Source organism: Fundulus heteroclitus, chromosome 9 (assembly GCF_011125445.2).
Source record: "Fundulus heteroclitus isolate FHET01 chromosome 9, MU-UCD_Fhet_4.1, whole genome shotgun sequence".
In the NCBI taxonomy this organism is placed as follows: domain Eukaryota; kingdom Metazoa; phylum Chordata; class Actinopteri; order Cyprinodontiformes; family Fundulidae; genus Fundulus; species Fundulus heteroclitus.
In genome coordinates, this window is record NC_046369.1 from 35,112,082 (window position 1) to 35,130,698 (window position 18,617).

Below are 18,617 nucleotides of genomic sequence, written 5' to 3' on the forward strand. Positions count from 1 at the left end.
CTCAGTGTTGGGATAATTTATAACAATGCAATTTAAGGCCACAAATCTATCAAAAGGTCCCGAACTGTTAACGATGAAAAGAAGTTCTTTGTAACTGGACTCTTGGACGTGACGTTGGAGGACATGATTGGTGGCGGAGACCTCTATATATCCGCCAGGCTTCACTCCCACCTTCTCGCCAGTGGAATTTCAGCTCAGCTCCTGCACCTTCAGGGCAGACGAACACATAAAAGAAGTAAGTGCTGGCTTGTTTTCAGTCCAATGCCTCCGTTTTGCTGCCATCCGTGACTTCGGCTGCTCACCAATGGGACACCGGGGTACTTGTCTTTGGGCCAGTTTGTAGGCGATCGCAGGAATATTACGCTGTGTTCTGGCCTGACTCCGTGTCATTTCAACCCTTCTCTCAGCTGTGTGCCTACGTGGACTTAGCTCGCTAGTGGAACGCAATGGAAGCTAGCGTTAGCTCGCTAGCTAGGCTGTAGTTGGACTTGTACTTTTTATTGAGTGCGCCTAATGTTGGACGAGCCGCACAGAACAACACGACTGCGGTATAAACGTGCGACTTGAATTCACGGAAAGTGTTTCGCGTTTTATTTAGCCGATTGTCCAGTGTCGCTGACCGTAAAAGCGACACACTTAAGTTCTGTTTTTCCAAGTGAGAGTGAGGCATGCTAACTTGAGGCTACCTATTAGCTGAAGGGCTACGTGTCACAGTCGCACACGCCGTAGTCAAAGTTTTTAGCAAGTTTGCTAACAAGCCAGGGTTTGTGAGCCAGTAGTCACAGTTTGTCCTTGTGGCTATCACTCTTCCACTCACAGGCCTGTATATATCTAACGTTATCTCCGTGCCCTCGCTTTGTTGATGATGATTTTTGTCAGGCTGACTAAAATGTTTTATCGGCTAGGCAAGGTTAGCCGACATGAAGGCACCTAGCATTAACTGTGCTGTAATGTGTCGTTGGCAGCTGTCAGCTAGTTAACATGATATCCTGTTAGCTGCCTTCTTAAGTCTGTAAGCCGGGATTTGGACCATAATGTTATTAAGGCTCGAAGGCTGGCAGGCTGTAGGAAATATTAATGCAGGTTAGACTGGAGTACAGAGCAAGTACGCTGACCCATTAGCCGCTCATTAACAAATGGCTATTAAATTAGTTTTCGTTATTTCTTTGGCAATGGTACTCTCTTTTAGTTGTATGTTTTTTTTTTTTATTTCTTCCCCCTTACTGTCACTGCACTATAATTTACGTTCTATCGTAATATAAAATTATGTTAGCTAGGTTCTCTGAAGGACCTCAGCCTGAAAATAATTCCGCAGATTTTCAAAATGTAATCCAGAAACCCTTTCAGATGTCAATATGATGCAGAAGGGTAAAAATAATGGCTGGTGAAGAGTCTGAGGTAGTTGGTGTTGCGTTAACATCAGTTTTGCTGATATTGCTCTGAAATGTACAACCTGTTCATTGTTCAGAATAAATAAATCTTATGAGGGGAAAACAAGTTTTGTAGTGAGAAAGCGTTTGGAGACCAGATTTAGCTAGCAGCAGCAAAGTAGTTGCTGCCTAATTGACTCTGTTATGATGTTTGTTCTTCTCCTCTTTGTATTAAATGTTTTAAATCCTAAACTACTAAGATCCAATCCATTATTATATAAACTATAGACAGATTTTTAAGAATTCACCATAAATACCCAAAACTAACTTTTCTTTTGGGAGTATGGCCAGTAATTGGAACGACTATGGATCCTGATCAATAACTGGTAACATGCCTAACTATAAGGCATGTGTTTGCTGCATGAGTGCAAAGTCCCCCCCCCCCACACGTTTAAATTGGTGTGAAAAAGGCTTCACAATCTCACCCATGACCCAACTGTTGCACTCTTCACTTAAAGGCTTTGACATATGTTAATGAGCCGTCTTGAGGGCAGCAAAGTCTGTGAAACTTCCACTGTGAAGTTTCACAGGTTTGCACATAAAAAGCTCAGAATCTCAACCAGTGCTCGTTCCTATGCATGGTGTGCGATCGCTGAGCACAGCACAGGGCCACCCTGCGCATTGTGCTGTTAAACATCTTTAACTTTAGCATAGGGCTGGAGGATGTAGGGGGAAAAATGCATATGGTTAAAATAGAACATGTGCTCGCTGAACTCTTTGAAGGGGGGCGAAGCGTTCATGGGACTGCGTTTGTGATTAGTTGGGAGGATGTAACGACTGTGGTATTAACCTACATGGCTAGAATGCTGAAGGGAAAACTGTTATTCTATCGAATTTTATTGACACTTTTTTCCCCGTGTGTGTGTGTTATTGACTTATCATCTGGCCTTACTTTAGCATAATGCCCAGCACCCCAGGGATACCCTGCTGGCCCATTCGGCATGAATGATGCACACCAAAACTGAAGATGTAATGAAATGGGCATTAAAAAGATCCTTCTATAAAAGAACAATTACGCATGCCTAAATATTGCTATAACTTGTTTACTTAAGTTTTACAATTGTAAAATATATCACATGTCAGACCGTCTTGTACAGGGGGACAGCAAGTTGATGCCATTGGCCCTTCAGGGCAGTGCCTCTGACCTGCTGTTTTGTCCCCCCAAGTTGGGCCTGGACGATAATTCATTAACGATATATATCGATCGATCAATAGCTGTATATCAATGATGGGGGGTCAAAGTTCAACAGTTTTCCTTCTTTTTGCATTCTAGCCATGTTGAGTAATGTCAGTCATTACATCCTCCCAACCAATCACCAACACAGATCCAGGAATCAAACTCCGCCCCCTTCAAAGAGTTCAGTGAGCACACATTCTGTTTTTTTTTTTAAACTTGCAGTTTTGGTAAAAAGTCAGTTGAATAAAGGGTTGAGTTTGAATTCAGTGTTTTGTGTGTTCTGTATCTAAAAATACGTTGCTAAACAGTATGAAATGGCCAGGGCTGCACATAAAATATGTTTTGAATTTGTTGATAATTATCGATTTAATATGATGTATGTACATACTGCTTAGTGATGTCGGATGAAAAGTGGTAAGCTTGAATTTTACGGGTCCCCTGAAAACGATACTACTTTCGTTGTCATGTTTACACCACAACGTTCCAGTTACACGGCAGCAGTACAAATTTCAAAGCGGTGTAACTCCCACATCATGCCACTAGTGGTGCTGTGTTCTGTGAAACTCTGCATGCTAGCCCTCAAGCAGAATGAATTCAGAAGAGTGAGCTTGTTAAGGTTCCCACAGGGGTGTGTGTTGTGTGTGTTTTTTTTTTTTTTTTTTTTTTTTTTTTTTTTTTTTTTTTTTTTTTTTTTTTTTTGGGGGGGGGGGTGTTGATCGGCAGGCGAGCAATGCTGCTGATGGTGGCGGGGAAAGGATGATTGGCTTTACTCTGCCGATGCCAACAGCGGTAGGAGCTACAGAGGTTTACGGAGGCGTGGAAAAAGGCAGAAACGGCTCAGCAGTAGGCGGTGCTTAGACTGAGCTCTGAACCAATCACAGCCCATTCCATAGGGACCTGGGAAAACGTCTCTCTCAAAGTCGTTGCTTGAGACAGGACAGCAGTGGGCATGCGTACTGCCTAAAAGCCACCGCGGCTAATAATCCAGATTGCCGGGAATATTATTTATTTCTTTTCTTAGACTGAGGTTCAAATGTTCCTTAAGCCCTAGAATCCATTGAGCAGAGCGGCTTCTTTGCTAACCAAAGTCATACTTATTATATTATTTTATATTATATTTTGACAGATTTTTCAGCGCATTGTACCACATAAAATTGGTCAGTAATCGTGTGTGTGTATATAAGGCGCACAATACATCTTTGAGAAAGTTTAAGGATTTAAGTGCGCTTTATAGTCTGAAAAATACAGTATTTTAAAATTGTGTGTATTAGAAAAGTTTGTTTGTGGTATTTTATTTACTGATATGTTATTGGTCTTAAGATTTTTTATTTTATTAACCTAAAGTCAGTAATGATATTTTTGTGTTCTCTTTTTATTTGAAAAAGTATCAAAAAGAAATGCATGTAGGTACCGATACCAAAATGCTGGTATCATGCCAACACTATATCCATGCCCAGTCGTGGTTATATTCAGAAGAGCCAGCAGCCAAAATAGAACTCTATCTGCCATTTTTTATTTATTTTTTTTAAATTTCTTTTCCCCCCCTTCCTCTGTGTTGTAATACCGTAATATTGAGCCTGTGCATAAATTTCTGCTGACCTGTCATATTGCACATGGGCCAGAGATTCCCTGGAAGAACAGTTCAGTTTTCTTTTTTATGCAAAAACAGAAAGCAAGACGCTTTCAAATCATTACGCTCTGGAAGCCTATGTTCAGACTGCTCTATTTGAGAAAACATTGTCTACACCGCGATAATTGGTCTTTCTAATTAAACATAGAAGATCAATTAGCTTGTAGATTTATTGCAGAAATCTATTTGTATGTGAACAAATTGCCACTAAAAGTCGTTCATAGACGAGATTATGTACTCACGCCCCCTACTCCATATTTCTTTCTCTTTTTTTGTTTTCTTAAACAGGTAAAAGCTGGCAGGCTGACGGGAACTTGCATTTTTACAGGACGGATTATCTGGTAACTGACCATTTAGCTGGTAAGTTTACACACATGCAGCAACAAAGTCATTCACGTGGAATAAATCTTCCAGTTTATTCACAACAAATGATGTGTCAACTCACGGTACTTTAAAAAAGAACATTATAGATGGAGTCTATCTACAGCAGGTGTTCATAGTTATTCAACCTTTTTTAGGCTCTATGGTCTTGGTCTGACTGGAAAAGTGCAGTGGCCAGGACTCGGTGTACTCAGGACAGGACTGTCCCGATTTTTAAAAAAAAAATTTTAATCGCCATGTTCACCGCTTTGAAGCAGAGGAAGGTTCTCATAAACTCATTCAGTGAAGCTAGTTTATCGTGACAAACCTGTTAGATTTTGACGTCACTGTAGTAATTAAAAGTGCTGGTGGAACTAATGGGTTGCTGCTGACTCAGTTGCCATTAGGTGTTTGTCAAATCTCTCTGTTCACATCATTACCTTGACTCCCTGGGTAACACAGCTGGGCGTACCGAGGTTTTAGAACAAAAGGAATCCATCTAATTTAAGTAATGCCGTCTCATTGTTCCTTTTTTTTTTTTTTAAACTGACTTTTCATACCTTCGTCTTTTCATGCTTCTCTTGGAGGAAATTCCACCCTGTAACTGTTCACATTCTTTTCTTTGTTGGCCAGATTTTCTTGACCAAAACACACAAGCTAGAGAGTCCCCTGGCTATATCGGGTTTCATCACAGATAGCGAAGTTGAATCTGACATGAAACGGGGCCCGTATTCATTTACGAGACGCTTTGTTCATTCAATAAACTACACGATATATAGTAGTAAATAGTAAAATTACTCCTAGGTAAAGGTGAGTGCATTTGTTTTCCCCTTGTGGAAATTGAACATTTGGCTCAAAGATCTAAGACATGGCTGCTCGTGGACATTTGCGCTAATCTCTTGCATTGTGGACATAGAGGGGGGGTCACTGAGTGAAATCCGCTTGACCTTCCCCCAATTATAATTCTGGGAATTGTACTGTTTGAAGAGAAACGTGGATGCCTGCTCACATCAGTTTTTTCTAACTTTGATCTCCTTTTGTAGTACTTGTTTTTGGCTCGCATCAACATGACGTTGACATTGCGAATGTAACATGTGATCATGATCTTTGGCTTTTCCTTTATCTAATCAACTTTTATGACAGAAAACCCATGTTCCAAAGTTCAACAATGAGCTTGTGCACAATTTGAGCTTGTGACTTTTTTTTTTTAAACCTGTTTAGTTTTTCATCTTAAACTTTTCCTGCCCCATTTTAAACGTAATCAAGGTGATGGTGTCATAACTTGCTAATATAATACTAAAACTTAATAACTAGCAAATCTAGGTCACATGACAATCCCTTTATCCAACTATCAAAAGCACTTCATAGAAATAAGTTTTATTAGTCAGTACGTAAAATTCTGCAAATAATCCAAGCAAAAAAATATTTCAAGATGTTTTGGGGATCGTTTTAAATAAATGCAGTTTTTTGGGGGAATCATTTTTTTTTTCTTCCAAATTTCAAGCCATTTTAACCTGACGCTTTACTTGTTAGTTGCATTGTGGTTGTACCTGTAGAAAAAAAAAAAGATAAAACGATAACGTGAGCTTACTTTTCAGTGGCACACTCGGACTCTGTGTTTGACGTGGGATCTTAACCATGAGCTCAGTCGCTGTACTTACGCAGGAAAGCTTTATCGAGCACCGCAGTGGGCTCTTGCCAGAGCAGGGTGGGGGTGAGTAGCTTCATTTCAGAAGTTTTGTTTTTTTAAATTATGTTTTTGGTAAACTAACATGTTTAGCCCCCCCTCCCCCCCCTCCAGCTGCCGGAGGCCCCAATGCTGGAGAGGATGAGGAAGAACTTCCTACCTACAAGGATGCTTTCCCACCTCTCCCTGAGAAAGCGGCCACACCTGAGGGGACGCAGGAACCTACCAACGCCTGGACATCAAAGATTCGCCCACTCAAGTCCTCTATTATCACCCAGGTATACCAGTACTACGGCTATAATTTGATGATTGACGTGCTGTCTTGGTCTTCTGCTTCAGCTATCATAAACAGATTCGATGTCTCCTGAAATTGTGACCGTTTTATTTTTGGTAATCTGTTTAAAGGTGTTTTGTAACACATGTTTGAGAGCACTTATTGCAGCAGAGATGGGTTACATAAATCCTAACGTGAAGCATGGTTTTGCTGTGGGCATCGTGACGCCCATAAGGAAGTCAGTGCAATAGTAATCTTTGTATATATTTTTTTTATGGCTCAGGTTTTCCATGTGCCGTTGGAGGAGCGCAAGTACAAGGACATCAACCAGTTTGGGGAAGGAGACCAGGCAAAGGTCTGTGTGGACATCATGCACAAGACTGGAGCCCACCTGGAACTCTCCTTAGCTAAAGACCAGGGACTCTCCATCATGGTTTCCGGAAAGCTGGATGCTGTGATGAAAGCCCGTAAGGAGATTGTGTCCCGACTGCAGACTCAAGTACGTGGCTCTGTAACTGCTATTGTTCAACATGTACTGTCTCTAAAAAAAAAACGAAAAGACGATGGCTTAAATATTCCTTTTCCCCCTAAAGGCTTCAGCCACTGTTGCCATCCCAAAGGAACACCATCGTTTTGTCATTGGCAAAAATGGGGAGAAGCTTCAGGAGCTGGAGCTCAAGACTGCCACCAAAATCCAGATCCCACGACCAGAGGACCCCAGCAACCAGATCAAGATCTCTGGCACTAAGGAGGGTCTTGAAAAGGCAAAGCATGAGATTCTCTTGATCTCTGCTGAGCAGGTAACATCAGTACCTGGAAGAAGCATAATGTGTGAAAACATTTTCCCATTCGTTGTTTTTTTATTTTTTATTTTTTTTTTTAATTCATTCCCTGTGTTTTTTGTCTTAAAGGACAAGCGCGCTGTGGAGAGGGTGAACATTGATAAGGCGTACCATCCCTTTATTACTGGTGCTTACAGTAAGCTAGTTGGAGAGATGACGCAGGAAACTGGAGCTCGCATTAATGTCCCCCCTCCAAGCGTGAATAAGACCGAGATCGTCATTACTGGGGAAAAGGAGCAGGTGGCCCTTGCTGTGGCTATGATCAAAAAGATTTATGAGGAGAAGGTATAAAATAAAAATCTGAAGTCTCTTCTGATTGTGTCATGCATTGGAGGGGAGGGGGGAAACTTGACTTTGCTGTCAAAACGTTGCATACATCGGTTCTTGTATCTCCTGCAGAGAAAGAATACAACCACGATCGCAGTGGAGGTGAAGAAGTCTCAGCATAAATATGTAGTTGGCCCCAAGGGAAACACCCTGCAGGAGATCCTGGATAAAACTGGTGTCTCGGTTGAGATCCCACCTTCTGACAACAGCTCAGAAACTGTCATCCTTCGCGGGGAGCCTGACCGCCTGGGGCAGGCCCTCACCGAAGTCTATGCCAAGGTAAAGTTGCTTCCTGACGAGGGCTGAGAAATGGTAACCGGAGCGCATGAGAATGATCAGAAAACTCACTTTTGTTTAAATTTTCAGGCAAACAGCTACACTGTTTCCTCGGTGTCGGCTCCTTCTTGGCTTCATCGCTTCATTATCGGCAAAAAGGGACAGAACTTGGCTAAGATCACCCAACAAATGCCCAAGGTGACTGTTGTCTACATTGAAGGAAATTTGAGGTCGGTGCGTTATTGGTCCTAATTGAATTGATCTTTTTTTTTTTTTTTTTTTTTTGTTAAGGTGCACATTGAGTTCACCGAGGGAGAAGATAGAATCACCTTGGAAGGACCGACCAAAGATGTGCAAGGGGTGCAGAGTCAGATTGAAGCCATTGTTACAGATTTGGTGAGATTGTAATTCGTTTTGCTCAGGAACCAAACTCTGACCAAATTTTTTATTTTTTATTTTTTTTTACTACTTTATCACTTGATAAAGCTAAAAAAAAACTTGATATAAAGCTAAAAAAAAAATTGTGGCAATTTTTTTTTCTTTTTTTTTTTTTTTTTCCATCTTTTAAATCTTTGGCCTGCTGATACCAGCTTTTACAATTAACTTTTCTGTAGTAACTTTTATATAAAATATAAGACCGGCCTTCAACATATATTACTCTCAATGAGCGGTCATTTACAGTGCCCATCATAAGTATTCAGGCCACTGGATGTTTTACCCCTATTGCTTTCATAAATCAGTCATCGTCCATAAAATTTGGCCTTTTTCACACAAATGTATTGAACTGTAAAGGGTTTTTTTCCCGTCCTTTTTGTTTTGTGTGTGGAAAAAGGCCATATTTTATTGGTCATGATTGATTTTTATGAAAGCAATAAAAGGTCAAAACATCCAGTGGGGTGATTACTTAGGCACTGTATACTAGTAGAGGTGAACACTGTATGAGAAATGAGTTTCTGTAAACCAACCCCAATGATTAGAATTGGTGTGATTTGAATTTATATGACATGGTATAGTAAGACACATTTATAAATAAAGACAAAGGAGAAAAAAAGAACAATAGTAAAGTATTAAGAATACATGTTCAAAGGAGTGGGTAAAAGTATAAACTTATTTTTAAACCCACCCCTTTTCCAACAGCAACATAATTCAATCACTTCCTAACACTGTTGGATATAACATTCTTTCCTAACAACTAGTTTCTATAGCTAGAAATAATACAACTCTTTCCCATTATAAACAAGCATCAATACTATTTAATTTGTATCAATGTACAGTAACACAAAATAACCAAGGCTTCAGAATTACTTTTATTTGGGATTTTTTGCAGCTCTAGTGGCTCACTTTTTATTAAAGTAGGCTGACAGGAAGGGGGGGGTAGAAGAGGGGGAGAGACATGCAGCAAAGGACCGCGGGTCGGGTTTGAACCCGGGTCGACCGCGTCAAGGACTAAGGCCTCTGTATATGGGTCATGCTACCCACTGCTCCACCAGCGTGGCCCCAGAATTACTATTTTAAAGTGTTTCTAGCATCTTACATTGCCTGTTAATGTTGTTGGCTTAAACAAAACACTGTGATTCCAGCTGCATCCTTAGCCTAACTTGGTGAGACTTTGAAAAGGCTGTCAACATTTCCAAACTCAGCATGTTCAGCGATGCAAACCTTAAAACAGCAGCTTTGCTGCTCTACCTTTTTATACTGAATGATCATCTCAGGCCAAATTTACCATGGAATGATTATTGGTCTCTGACATCTCTGATACACAGAATAAGTTTTCTTCTGTGACGACATCCACATCGAAGTTTTTTTTTTTTTTTTTTTTTTTTTTTGTATTGAGCACAGTTTTAACTTTTCAGGCTGCTGCATTCACTGATCTGAAAAAAGACAGAATTTTTGAATTTCAGACTAGGACTGACTATGTCTATCAGTGACTATAAAGTAGGAGATCCATGTGATTCTGGTCACAGGCAGTGTGTCTGTCGCCTTTCCACACATGGAATTCACAATAATCTCAAATATCCGTTGCCTTTAACAGGTAAGTCGAATGGACTATGCAGAGATCACTGTGGACCCAAAATTCCACCGTCACCTAATTGGAAAAGGAGGAGTCAACAGTAAGTTTAGGCCCATAAAATCCTGAAACGGCATGAGTTTACGGCTTAAAAACCCAAAAATCTTTTCTGATTTTGAACTTTTAGTCAACCGCATCAAAGAGCTGCACAAGGTGACTGTCCGCATCCCGCCTGACAACGAGAAGAGCAACCTGATCCGCATAGAGGGGGATCCCCAAGGTGTGCAGGAAGCCAAGAAGGAGCTGCTGGAGCTCGCGTCACGCATGGTCAGTTCACACCTGGGGCTACTGCTAAGCAACAGCTGCCTGTAGTGAACGCAGCACGTGTTTACTATTGGCCACGTGTTGCTCAATAACTTGTCGGGCTTGCAGGAGAACGAGCGTACAAAGGACCTGATCATCGAACAGCGTTTTCACCGAGCCATCATCGGCCAAAAGGGGGAGAAGATAAAGGAAGTGCGGGACAAATTTCCGGAGGTGGGAACCACTTGTGTTGGTTTGCGTGTGATGTGTGCTGAAGCTGCTGCCTGGCTCTAAACCGGTCTGTTTTGTTCCAGGTCATCATCAATTTCCCTGACCCAGCACAGAAGAGCGACATCGTTCAACTCAGAGGACCACGGAACGAGGTCGAGAAATGCTCGAAGTTTATGCAGAAGATCGTGGCTGAAATGGTAATCTTTTTAGAAATGATTATTTATTTTTTTTATTCTGTCCACCTCCATGTAGAGCAGGTTGTGACGGATCTGCTGGTTGAGTGTTCAACTTGTGCTTTTGCTGGTCTAGGTGGAGAACAGCCACTCTCTCTCCGTCCCCATCTTCAAGCAGTTTCATAGAAACATAATTGGAAAAGGAGGATCAAACATCAAGAAGGTGCTGTGTCAATAACAGAATTGCTTTTTTTTAATGGGCCCTCAATCCGTGACAATGACCTTTTGATTGTTTGCTTATTTTTTTTAATGCTGTAGATCAGAGAGGAAACCAACACCAAAATTGACCTGCCTGCGGAAAACAGCAACTCTGAGATGATCGTCATCACAGGGAAGAAGGCGAACTGTGAAGCTGCCAAGACCCGCATTTTGGCCATTCAGAAAGAACTGGTAAAGGCCCGCTACCCGTCGGTCTGTGCGCCGTGGTCTAACACCCGTCAGTCTAACGACTCCCTCTCTGCTTACAGGCCAACATCACAGAGATGGATGTCTCCATCCCCTCAAAGTTGCACAACTCCCTGATTGGCTCAAAGGGCCGTTTGGTGCGCTCCATCATGGAGGAGTGTGGTGGTGTGCATATCCACTTCCCCAGCGAGGGCTCAGGGATTGATAAAGTGACCATCAGAGGCCCCGTAGAGGAGGTGGAGAAAGCCAAGCAGCAACTGCTTGCTTTGGCAGAAGAAAAGGTTCGCACACACGCACCGTTCACATTTCCTGTTCAACACCGAGCAGAAACCTGTGCTTCATTGGACTAATGCAGCGCCTTGCAAACGTATACACCCCCTTAGCATTTGTCATGTTTAGTTGCCACACAGCCTTGTATTATATAGATTGTTGGAGAATTTAAACCATGTAAATACAGCAGAATATGCCTACAACTTTGAAGATTTTTTTTTTTTTTCTTCTTCTAAAGCTGTAATTGTGAAGCAAACCACAAAGAGAACCAAACACTTCTGCATACACAACTGGCCGCCCTCCACTCGACTCTTATTTTGCTGGCCTCATCTATTGAAACATTGATTTGATACGGGTACCGAGCTGAATTTAACTTGTAATTGATACTTTGGAAACAATCTTTTACAGCAAATAAAGAGTTTCACCGCTGAGCTGCACGCAAAGCCAGAATACCACAAGTTCCTCATCGGAAAGGGCGGCGGAAACATCCGAAAGGTCCGTGACAGCACGGGAGCCAGAATCATCTTCCCCACCTCTGAGGACAAAGATCAAGAGCTCATCACTGTAGTGGGGACCGAGGAGGCAGTGCGGACAGCCCAGAAGGAGCTGGAGGAGCTCATCAAGAGTTTGGTACGCCGTTAAACGTCCTTGACAGGCAGAGGCTGGTCTGAGATTCCAGTCATATAAGTATAAATCAGTTGCTTTAATTTTTTATAATGGTGAATTTAACCTAAATTTTAAGAAACTTCTAACATTAGTCGTGAAACGATCATTCTTTCTGCTGGTAAAGTTTTACATGAATTTGCCAATTGTCAGCTTGAGTTTAAGAAATGCTGTGTACTCAAGAGTGAGTGGTGCTCCTTTACATACCCACACCATGCCTGAACTTTAATTATTATTATTATTTTTTTCTTCTAACATGTTTCCAAAAGATTTTTTTAATTGCAGCAGCATAGTTTAACTCAATCTACAGCCATTTTATATGTTAGCCTATGGAATAAATGTTCGTTTTTGAGTAGCTTAGCCAATTCAAAGGTTCATGGCGCAAGTTTTGAAGTTTCCTAAACACACTGCAAAAATAGACCTAAAAATAAAGCATTTTTTCTTGAAATGAATCTATTTTTCATTGATTTGAGCAGGTAAATAAGACTATTTGCCAATGGAATAAGATTTTTTTACTTAAAAATAGGAACAATTCATCTCCGTCATCTTATTTCAAGTGCAGTATATCTAATTATCTTATTTTAGGGGTAAAAATACTCATTCCATTTGCAAATAATCTTATTTACCTGCTCAAATCAAGGGCAAATACAGTCATTTCAAGAAAATGTTACCCTTTTTTTAGTTCTCCTTTTTTGCAGTGCATGCCCTCACAATTACCCGACATGTAAAACAAGTTAAAACCCCTAAGCGGAAAAGATTAGTACATTTAAACCTCTTAATAAAACCACTTCCTCAACCAGCCTTTTTTTTTTTTTCTTTTTTTTCTTGTTGCTAAATTGTGACGTTAACTTTGGGGTTTTCAGGACAACATTGTGGAGGACACTATGAACATCGACATAAAGTACCATCGTTACTTTGTGGCCCGCCGGGGTCAAGTCCTCAGGGACCTTGCGGAGGAGTATGGCGGCGTCATCGTGAGCTTCCCTCGTACAGCCTCTCAGAGCGACAAGGTCACCCTCAAAGGAGCCAAAGAGTGTGTGGAGGCAGCCAAGAAGCGCATGCAGGAGATTGTTGAGGACTTGGTTAGTACTGACCCTGACCCCACCCCCAGATATGTTTGTTTATTTATTTATTTTTATTTTTTTCTTGACCTGTAATCATCCAGGATGCTCAAGTGACCATGGAGTGTGTGATTGCTCAGAAGTTCCACCGTTCCATCATGGGACCCAAGGGCTCCCGGATTCAGCAGATCACAAGAGATCACAATGTGCAGATTAAGTTTCCAGAACGTGAGGACCCGCAAGGTAAAACCCGGGTCGCGTGACGTACTCTCTTTGGGGTAATTTGTCCTCATTCAGAGTGACTGATAAACGGGGAGCTAAGAAAGCAGCGTTTCTGCTCAGACTCATTTATGGTGTACGTTGTTCAGCAGCGCCTCCTGCAGAGGCTCCTGTTCAAGAGAACGGAGAGGCTAACGGGGAACTGAAGGAACCGGTCGATCCAAATGCTCCCAAAAAATGTGACGTGATTTTCATTTCGGGACGCAAAGAGCGCTGCGAAGCTGCCGTGGAAGCCTTGAAGGTTTGGAGCCGACGCTCTGCTCATATCCAGTTGCTCGCTTTGCCACCCATCTAAAGGCGTTTGTTCTGCAGGCCCTGGTTCCTGTCACAATCGAGGTGGAAGTGCCTTTTGAGCTTCATCGCTACATTATTGGACAAAAAGGAAGTGGAATTCGTAAGATGATGGATGAATTTGAGGTGCGTGTTTTTTTTTTTTTAGAAAAGTGGTTAAAACATGGATGTGGCTTTAGTGCGGTTTCCTCATCATCTCATTGCGTTTTTCAGGTAAACATTCAAGTGCCTCCTCCTGACCAGCAGTCTGATAAAATTGCCATCACCGGCTTGGCCACTCACCTTGACCGCGCCAAAGGAGGCCTCTTGGAGCGCGTCAAGGAGCTGCAGGCTGAGCAGCAGGATCGGGTCAGTGTTTAGTTGGGCTTCAAGGATTTGCACTTAAAGCCTCCTCACACGATGTAACACAGAACTGGAAAGATCTTTTTTTTTCTTTCTTTTTGTGTGTGTGCTCATCTCGGCGTCGCAAGACAAGCCCAACGTTCTCAGATTAACATCTATCCTGAATCTCCTGCAGGCGCTCAAGAGCTTCAAGCTGACCATCACTGTGGACCCAAAGTATCACCCAAAAATCATAGGCCGCAAGGGCGCCATCATCACAAACATACGCACAGAGCATGATGTGAACATCCAGTTCCCAGAGAAGAATGATGAAAACCAGGTATAGCGCATCCCCTTGCAGAATTGAGTCAGTTCTGTACAAATGCGTTTTTTTTTTCAGCTCAGCTCAAACTGATGCTGGAATACTTTGATAGAAGGTTTAGACTTCTTAGTTGGAGTTTATGAAAGTGCTTTTTCCTTTTCCAGGATCAGATCACCATTACAGGGTATGAGCAGAATGCCATAGCTGCACGAGATGCCATCCAGGCCATTGTGGACGAGCTGGAAGAGATGATCTCTGAGGATATCACCTTGGACAGCAGGATTCATGCCCGCATCATTGGAGCTCGGGGCAAGGGCATCCGCAAGATTATGGATGAGTTTAAGGTGACGTTTTGTACAGTTGTGCATGTTCTCCTTTCTAGATCAGTGTGGGGTTATCTAAACCTGGTAGGCCAAAAAAATGCCTGTAGTTTTCTTTTTATAGCGCAACATCAACTATCATTCATACCTAGAAACCTAAAGTACATCTTCCCAGAGCTTTTAGGTCAAAGAACAGTTCTTGAACATTTCTAATTGCTTTTGAAGGAGTTTGCATACATTTCTGACACTGATTCAGTATGACTTGAAGTACTCTGGTGAACCAGATTGAAGAAAACTCAAACATCCTAATTTGAAGGGTAAATAATTCCCAGATCTAGAGTGAAATTTCTCGTATGCAAATTCATGACTATTCATTTTATCTTTAGCACAAGTGGTGACATTTTTTGCTTTTCATTTCCTTACATCACACAATCTTTTTATATTGCCTTACATCTTTGTCAGATATCGAACAAAATTCATTGGCATTCAGGCTTTCCCTTTTTTTTTTTTTTAAAAGGGATGAGATGCTGTGAGCTGGGTTTAGTGGAAATACAAGATGCTGTTTAAAGTCCAGAGTGGCTTATATGTCGAAGGCTTGTATTGTGAAAGTGGTGAATTAACTCTGAAATGGCTCTTCTCCAACGGCTTCAAACAAAAGCCGTTGAACAAGCTAAACAGTGCAGGGTGCTCTGAAGAGCCATGCATCCGGGTAAATGTTTGCTCTAAGACTAAACCTCTCCCTTCTGGGTGTAACTTGGAATCAGTAATGCTTTTATAACCTCCTAGCTGGATCATTGTAACCCTCTTTCAACAAGAACTGGCCAGGTCACTTCGTCACGTCTTCAACTAGTCCAAAATGCTGCAGTGCGTATCATTTTTTTTTTAACGGGTACAAAGAAAAGGGAGCACATAACTCCAGAAGTCCTGGTGTCCTTGCACCAGCATATTTGTCCAACCTGCTGCACAACTACACCCCATCTCATTCCCTCAGGTCCACTAACAAGATGCTTCTAGTGGCCCTCAAATCAGAGGAAATTTAGGTGATGGTGTTTTCTCTTGAGGCCTCAGAGCTTTGGTACGATCTGCCTCTGCATATAAGACAATCTCCCTTAGTGAATAGTTTTTAAAATATGCTTTTACTCTTTGGCTTTTAACACATTGTCACTCTGTATTTGATTTGGGTGTTTTTGTTTAACTGTCCTCTGAATGTGTTTTTTGGGTTTTACAATCGTCTGTTCGTCAAGCCAACTCTGGCTTATGATGATCGGGAGGTTTATAGCTGCGCTGATGCATGTTCAGCAGCTTTACCGACTTTTCTATGTTGCTTTCAAACATCCGTGTAGTACTGAAATTGGTTACGCTGAAACTACGTTCAGTGTAACTTTGACAACTTGTAGCATAACGGTCCATTACACTGTAATCTGCTGGTGAGAACTATCTACAGTTGTAGAAGAAACTCTTTTAGAGCCTGTCTGAGGCCCATCTCTTACCATTAACTGTCATCGCCTCCTCTGCCATTAAAAATAATCCCTACGGTACAATGCAGCTGTTACAATGCTTCACACTAGGGACAGTGTTCAGAGAGATGCGTAGTCTTCTGCCCCATACACCCCACACAGGACTTCTCTTGGCCTTCTCTCAACAACGGCTTTCCTCTTGCCACTTTTCATAAACGCCAGATTTGTGGAGGGCACAAAATATTTGTTCTGTGGATAAACTCTCCCAGAGCTGTGGATATCTGCAGATTCTCCTGAATCAACATGGCTCCTAGTGCTCATTATTGACTAATGTCAAACAAACTTCATGGAACGGCTGTATTTATTAGATGAAATTATGGTGGCAGGGACTAATTCCAAATTATAGGTGACAGTAATTTGTTCAGGTTTGTTACGTTTTTTTTTTTTTTTTTTTTTTTTTCATATAATTGGGAACTACTGTGTGTTGGTCTATCACATGCATACAACAACCAAGTTAAAGGTATTTTATCAAGTTCATGGGATATCCCAGCCACTGTAATCCACAAACTGTTTATAAATGTTTCAGAATGCTGGAGTATCCCTTTTCTCCTTTTTATTCATTTATTTATTTAACTTTAGAGTTTAACATGGCCTTTGAATCTTTTTCAGGTTGATCTCAGGTTTCCACAGAGTGGCGCTGCAGACCCAAACATTGTGACGGTAATAGGTCGCCCGGAGCATGTGGACGAAGCCATTGATCATCTCCTGAACCTGGAAGAGGAATATGTAAGCTCTTGTGTGGATCTTCTGTCCAGTCATGATCTAATGGCAGATGTCTGCTGCTGGCACTGATCTTGCCTGTTTTTGGTTGTCAGTTGTCAGATGTTGTGGAAAACGAGGCGAAGATGGCTTACATGAGGCCACCTGGTGGCAGTGTTGCTGCTGCGGACGAGCAGCGCGGCAACTCCAAAGGTTTCGTGGTGAGGGAGGCTCCCTGGGCCACCGACAGCGAGAAGGTTAGTCTTGCCGCCTGGCGGACTTTGCATTTAGTCTGTCGCGCCTATTTTTTCTCAATTTCCCCCGTCTGCTCCTTTCAGGCCCCTGACATGAGCAGCTCAGAGGACTTCCCAAGCTTTGGAGCTCCAGTCCAGGCCAAGGCTTCACCCTGGGGACCCAAGCGCTTTTAAGCCAGTAGAGCTACAGATTATCCTAAACATAACTAGTCAAATCCTCCCTGTTTGCACCCCACCGCCCCCCTTTCAACCTCTGGACCTGGACTGACCGCTGACCCTCAAAGTCTTCTCAGAATATCATCATGCATCATGGTCCACCCTTCGGGGTCGCCAGTCCAAAACAAGAGCTTTCAATTACTGTAATTCATTGTGAGCTTTGTATCTGCGTTAACTTGTACCGTCTCAAGCCCCAATGCGACGGTTGCGTTGCAGTTGAGTCTACGGGAGGCTGATGTTTTAAATGTCTAGACCAGACAACTCATTGTGGTTTGAACTGTTATACCAAAATTGTGATGACCAGACATCACTACTTTTTATGTGAGCTGCCCTGATCTTAGTTGCCTTTGCAGGAAGGGGGGGAGGGGGGGTGAATTGGTGGTTGTCAGAGTTTCAGATCAGCTGTTGAAGGTTCCCACACCCTTCCTGCTTCATCCATGTAGCTGAGTGAACATTTTCTAGTCCATGTTTCCAAGCACACTATAGTGGTTGTCCAATCATGTCTTTCCATGTGCTCGTACCCGTGCTGCTGTGCGAATGATCAAACTTTGGCTCCCACCTTGTAGCCTTATGTGAGCTTTGATGGGAGGGGAGGGTGGGAGGGGAGGAGTGTTGGCTTGCTTTCAGCCACTGCAGAATGGCACCAACTCAAACTGCCAGATGCTTGGAGATCATGCCACACCTAAACTTTATACAACACTAGGCTAGACCTCCGGTGCATCAAACCTCACACTAACTGTTAAATAGACTTGTTACATTGCAAAGTAAATCACTCTACAGAAGATGACCATCTTGTGCCAACTTTAGTGACGTCCTGTTATTCACTCTCTGTAATGGGTCAGTGTCCAGTCCCTTTGTCTTCCAGTTGCTATGCCGATTGCTCTGTTCAATAGCAATGGTCCCTTTTTTTTTATTTTTTATTTCAGCCTTACAACTAGAAAGATACAAACCAGGTAGAGATGAGTTGCTTTCAATAGACAACTGCGAGGTATGTTTCTCATTCTTTTAAACAGCAAACATTTTCTTCCCGGTTGTAGTAATTTTACTTGGTGTGTAAGTTTAGCCCAGTAGCTGCTAAGTAAACATCTAGCATCTGCCTACCTTGGTTTATATCCTCCTAGTATTGAACGAAAGATTATGCAAATACCATGAAGAGAACGGTTATGGGCGACACTGGAAAAAGGAAAAAGTCCAAAAGCCAATAAAAAAATTGAAAACATT

The 18,617-nt window shown here is 42.1% G+C and overlaps 1 protein-coding gene across 2 annotated transcripts; it reads left to right on the forward strand.

Annotated features, from left to right (window-relative positions):
- Window positions 1–108: 108 nt before the first annotated feature.
- Window positions 109–18,617, forward strand: hdlbpa (high density lipoprotein binding protein a). Of its 2 annotated transcripts, none has more exons than XM_036141579.1 (28): window positions 109–235; window positions 4,526–4,597; window positions 6,196–6,311; window positions 6,399–6,562; window positions 6,842–7,057; window positions 7,152–7,358; window positions 7,470–7,685; window positions 7,800–8,006; window positions 8,094–8,201; window positions 8,295–8,399; window positions 10,036–10,114; window positions 10,199–10,338; window positions 10,444–10,548; window positions 10,629–10,742; window positions 10,855–10,941; window positions 11,037–11,168; window positions 11,246–11,464; window positions 11,862–12,083; window positions 12,980–13,198; window positions 13,282–13,420; window positions 13,546–13,697; window positions 13,769–13,873; window positions 13,961–14,095; window positions 14,265–14,408; window positions 14,555–14,734; window positions 16,837–16,953; window positions 17,043–17,183; window positions 17,265–18,617. In XM_036141579.1, the coding sequence occupies exons 3-28, from the start codon at window positions 6,236–6,238 to the stop codon at window positions 17,352–17,354; spliced, it is 3,819 nt and encodes a 1,272-aa protein (XP_035997472.1). In that variant the 5' UTR covers window positions 109–235; window positions 4,526–4,597; window positions 6,196–6,235; the 3' UTR covers window positions 17,355–18,617. The 2 variants fall into 2 exon arrangements, with proteins under 2 accessions (XP_035997472.1, XP_035997473.1); XM_036141580.1 differs by having other exon boundaries at window positions 13,549–13,697.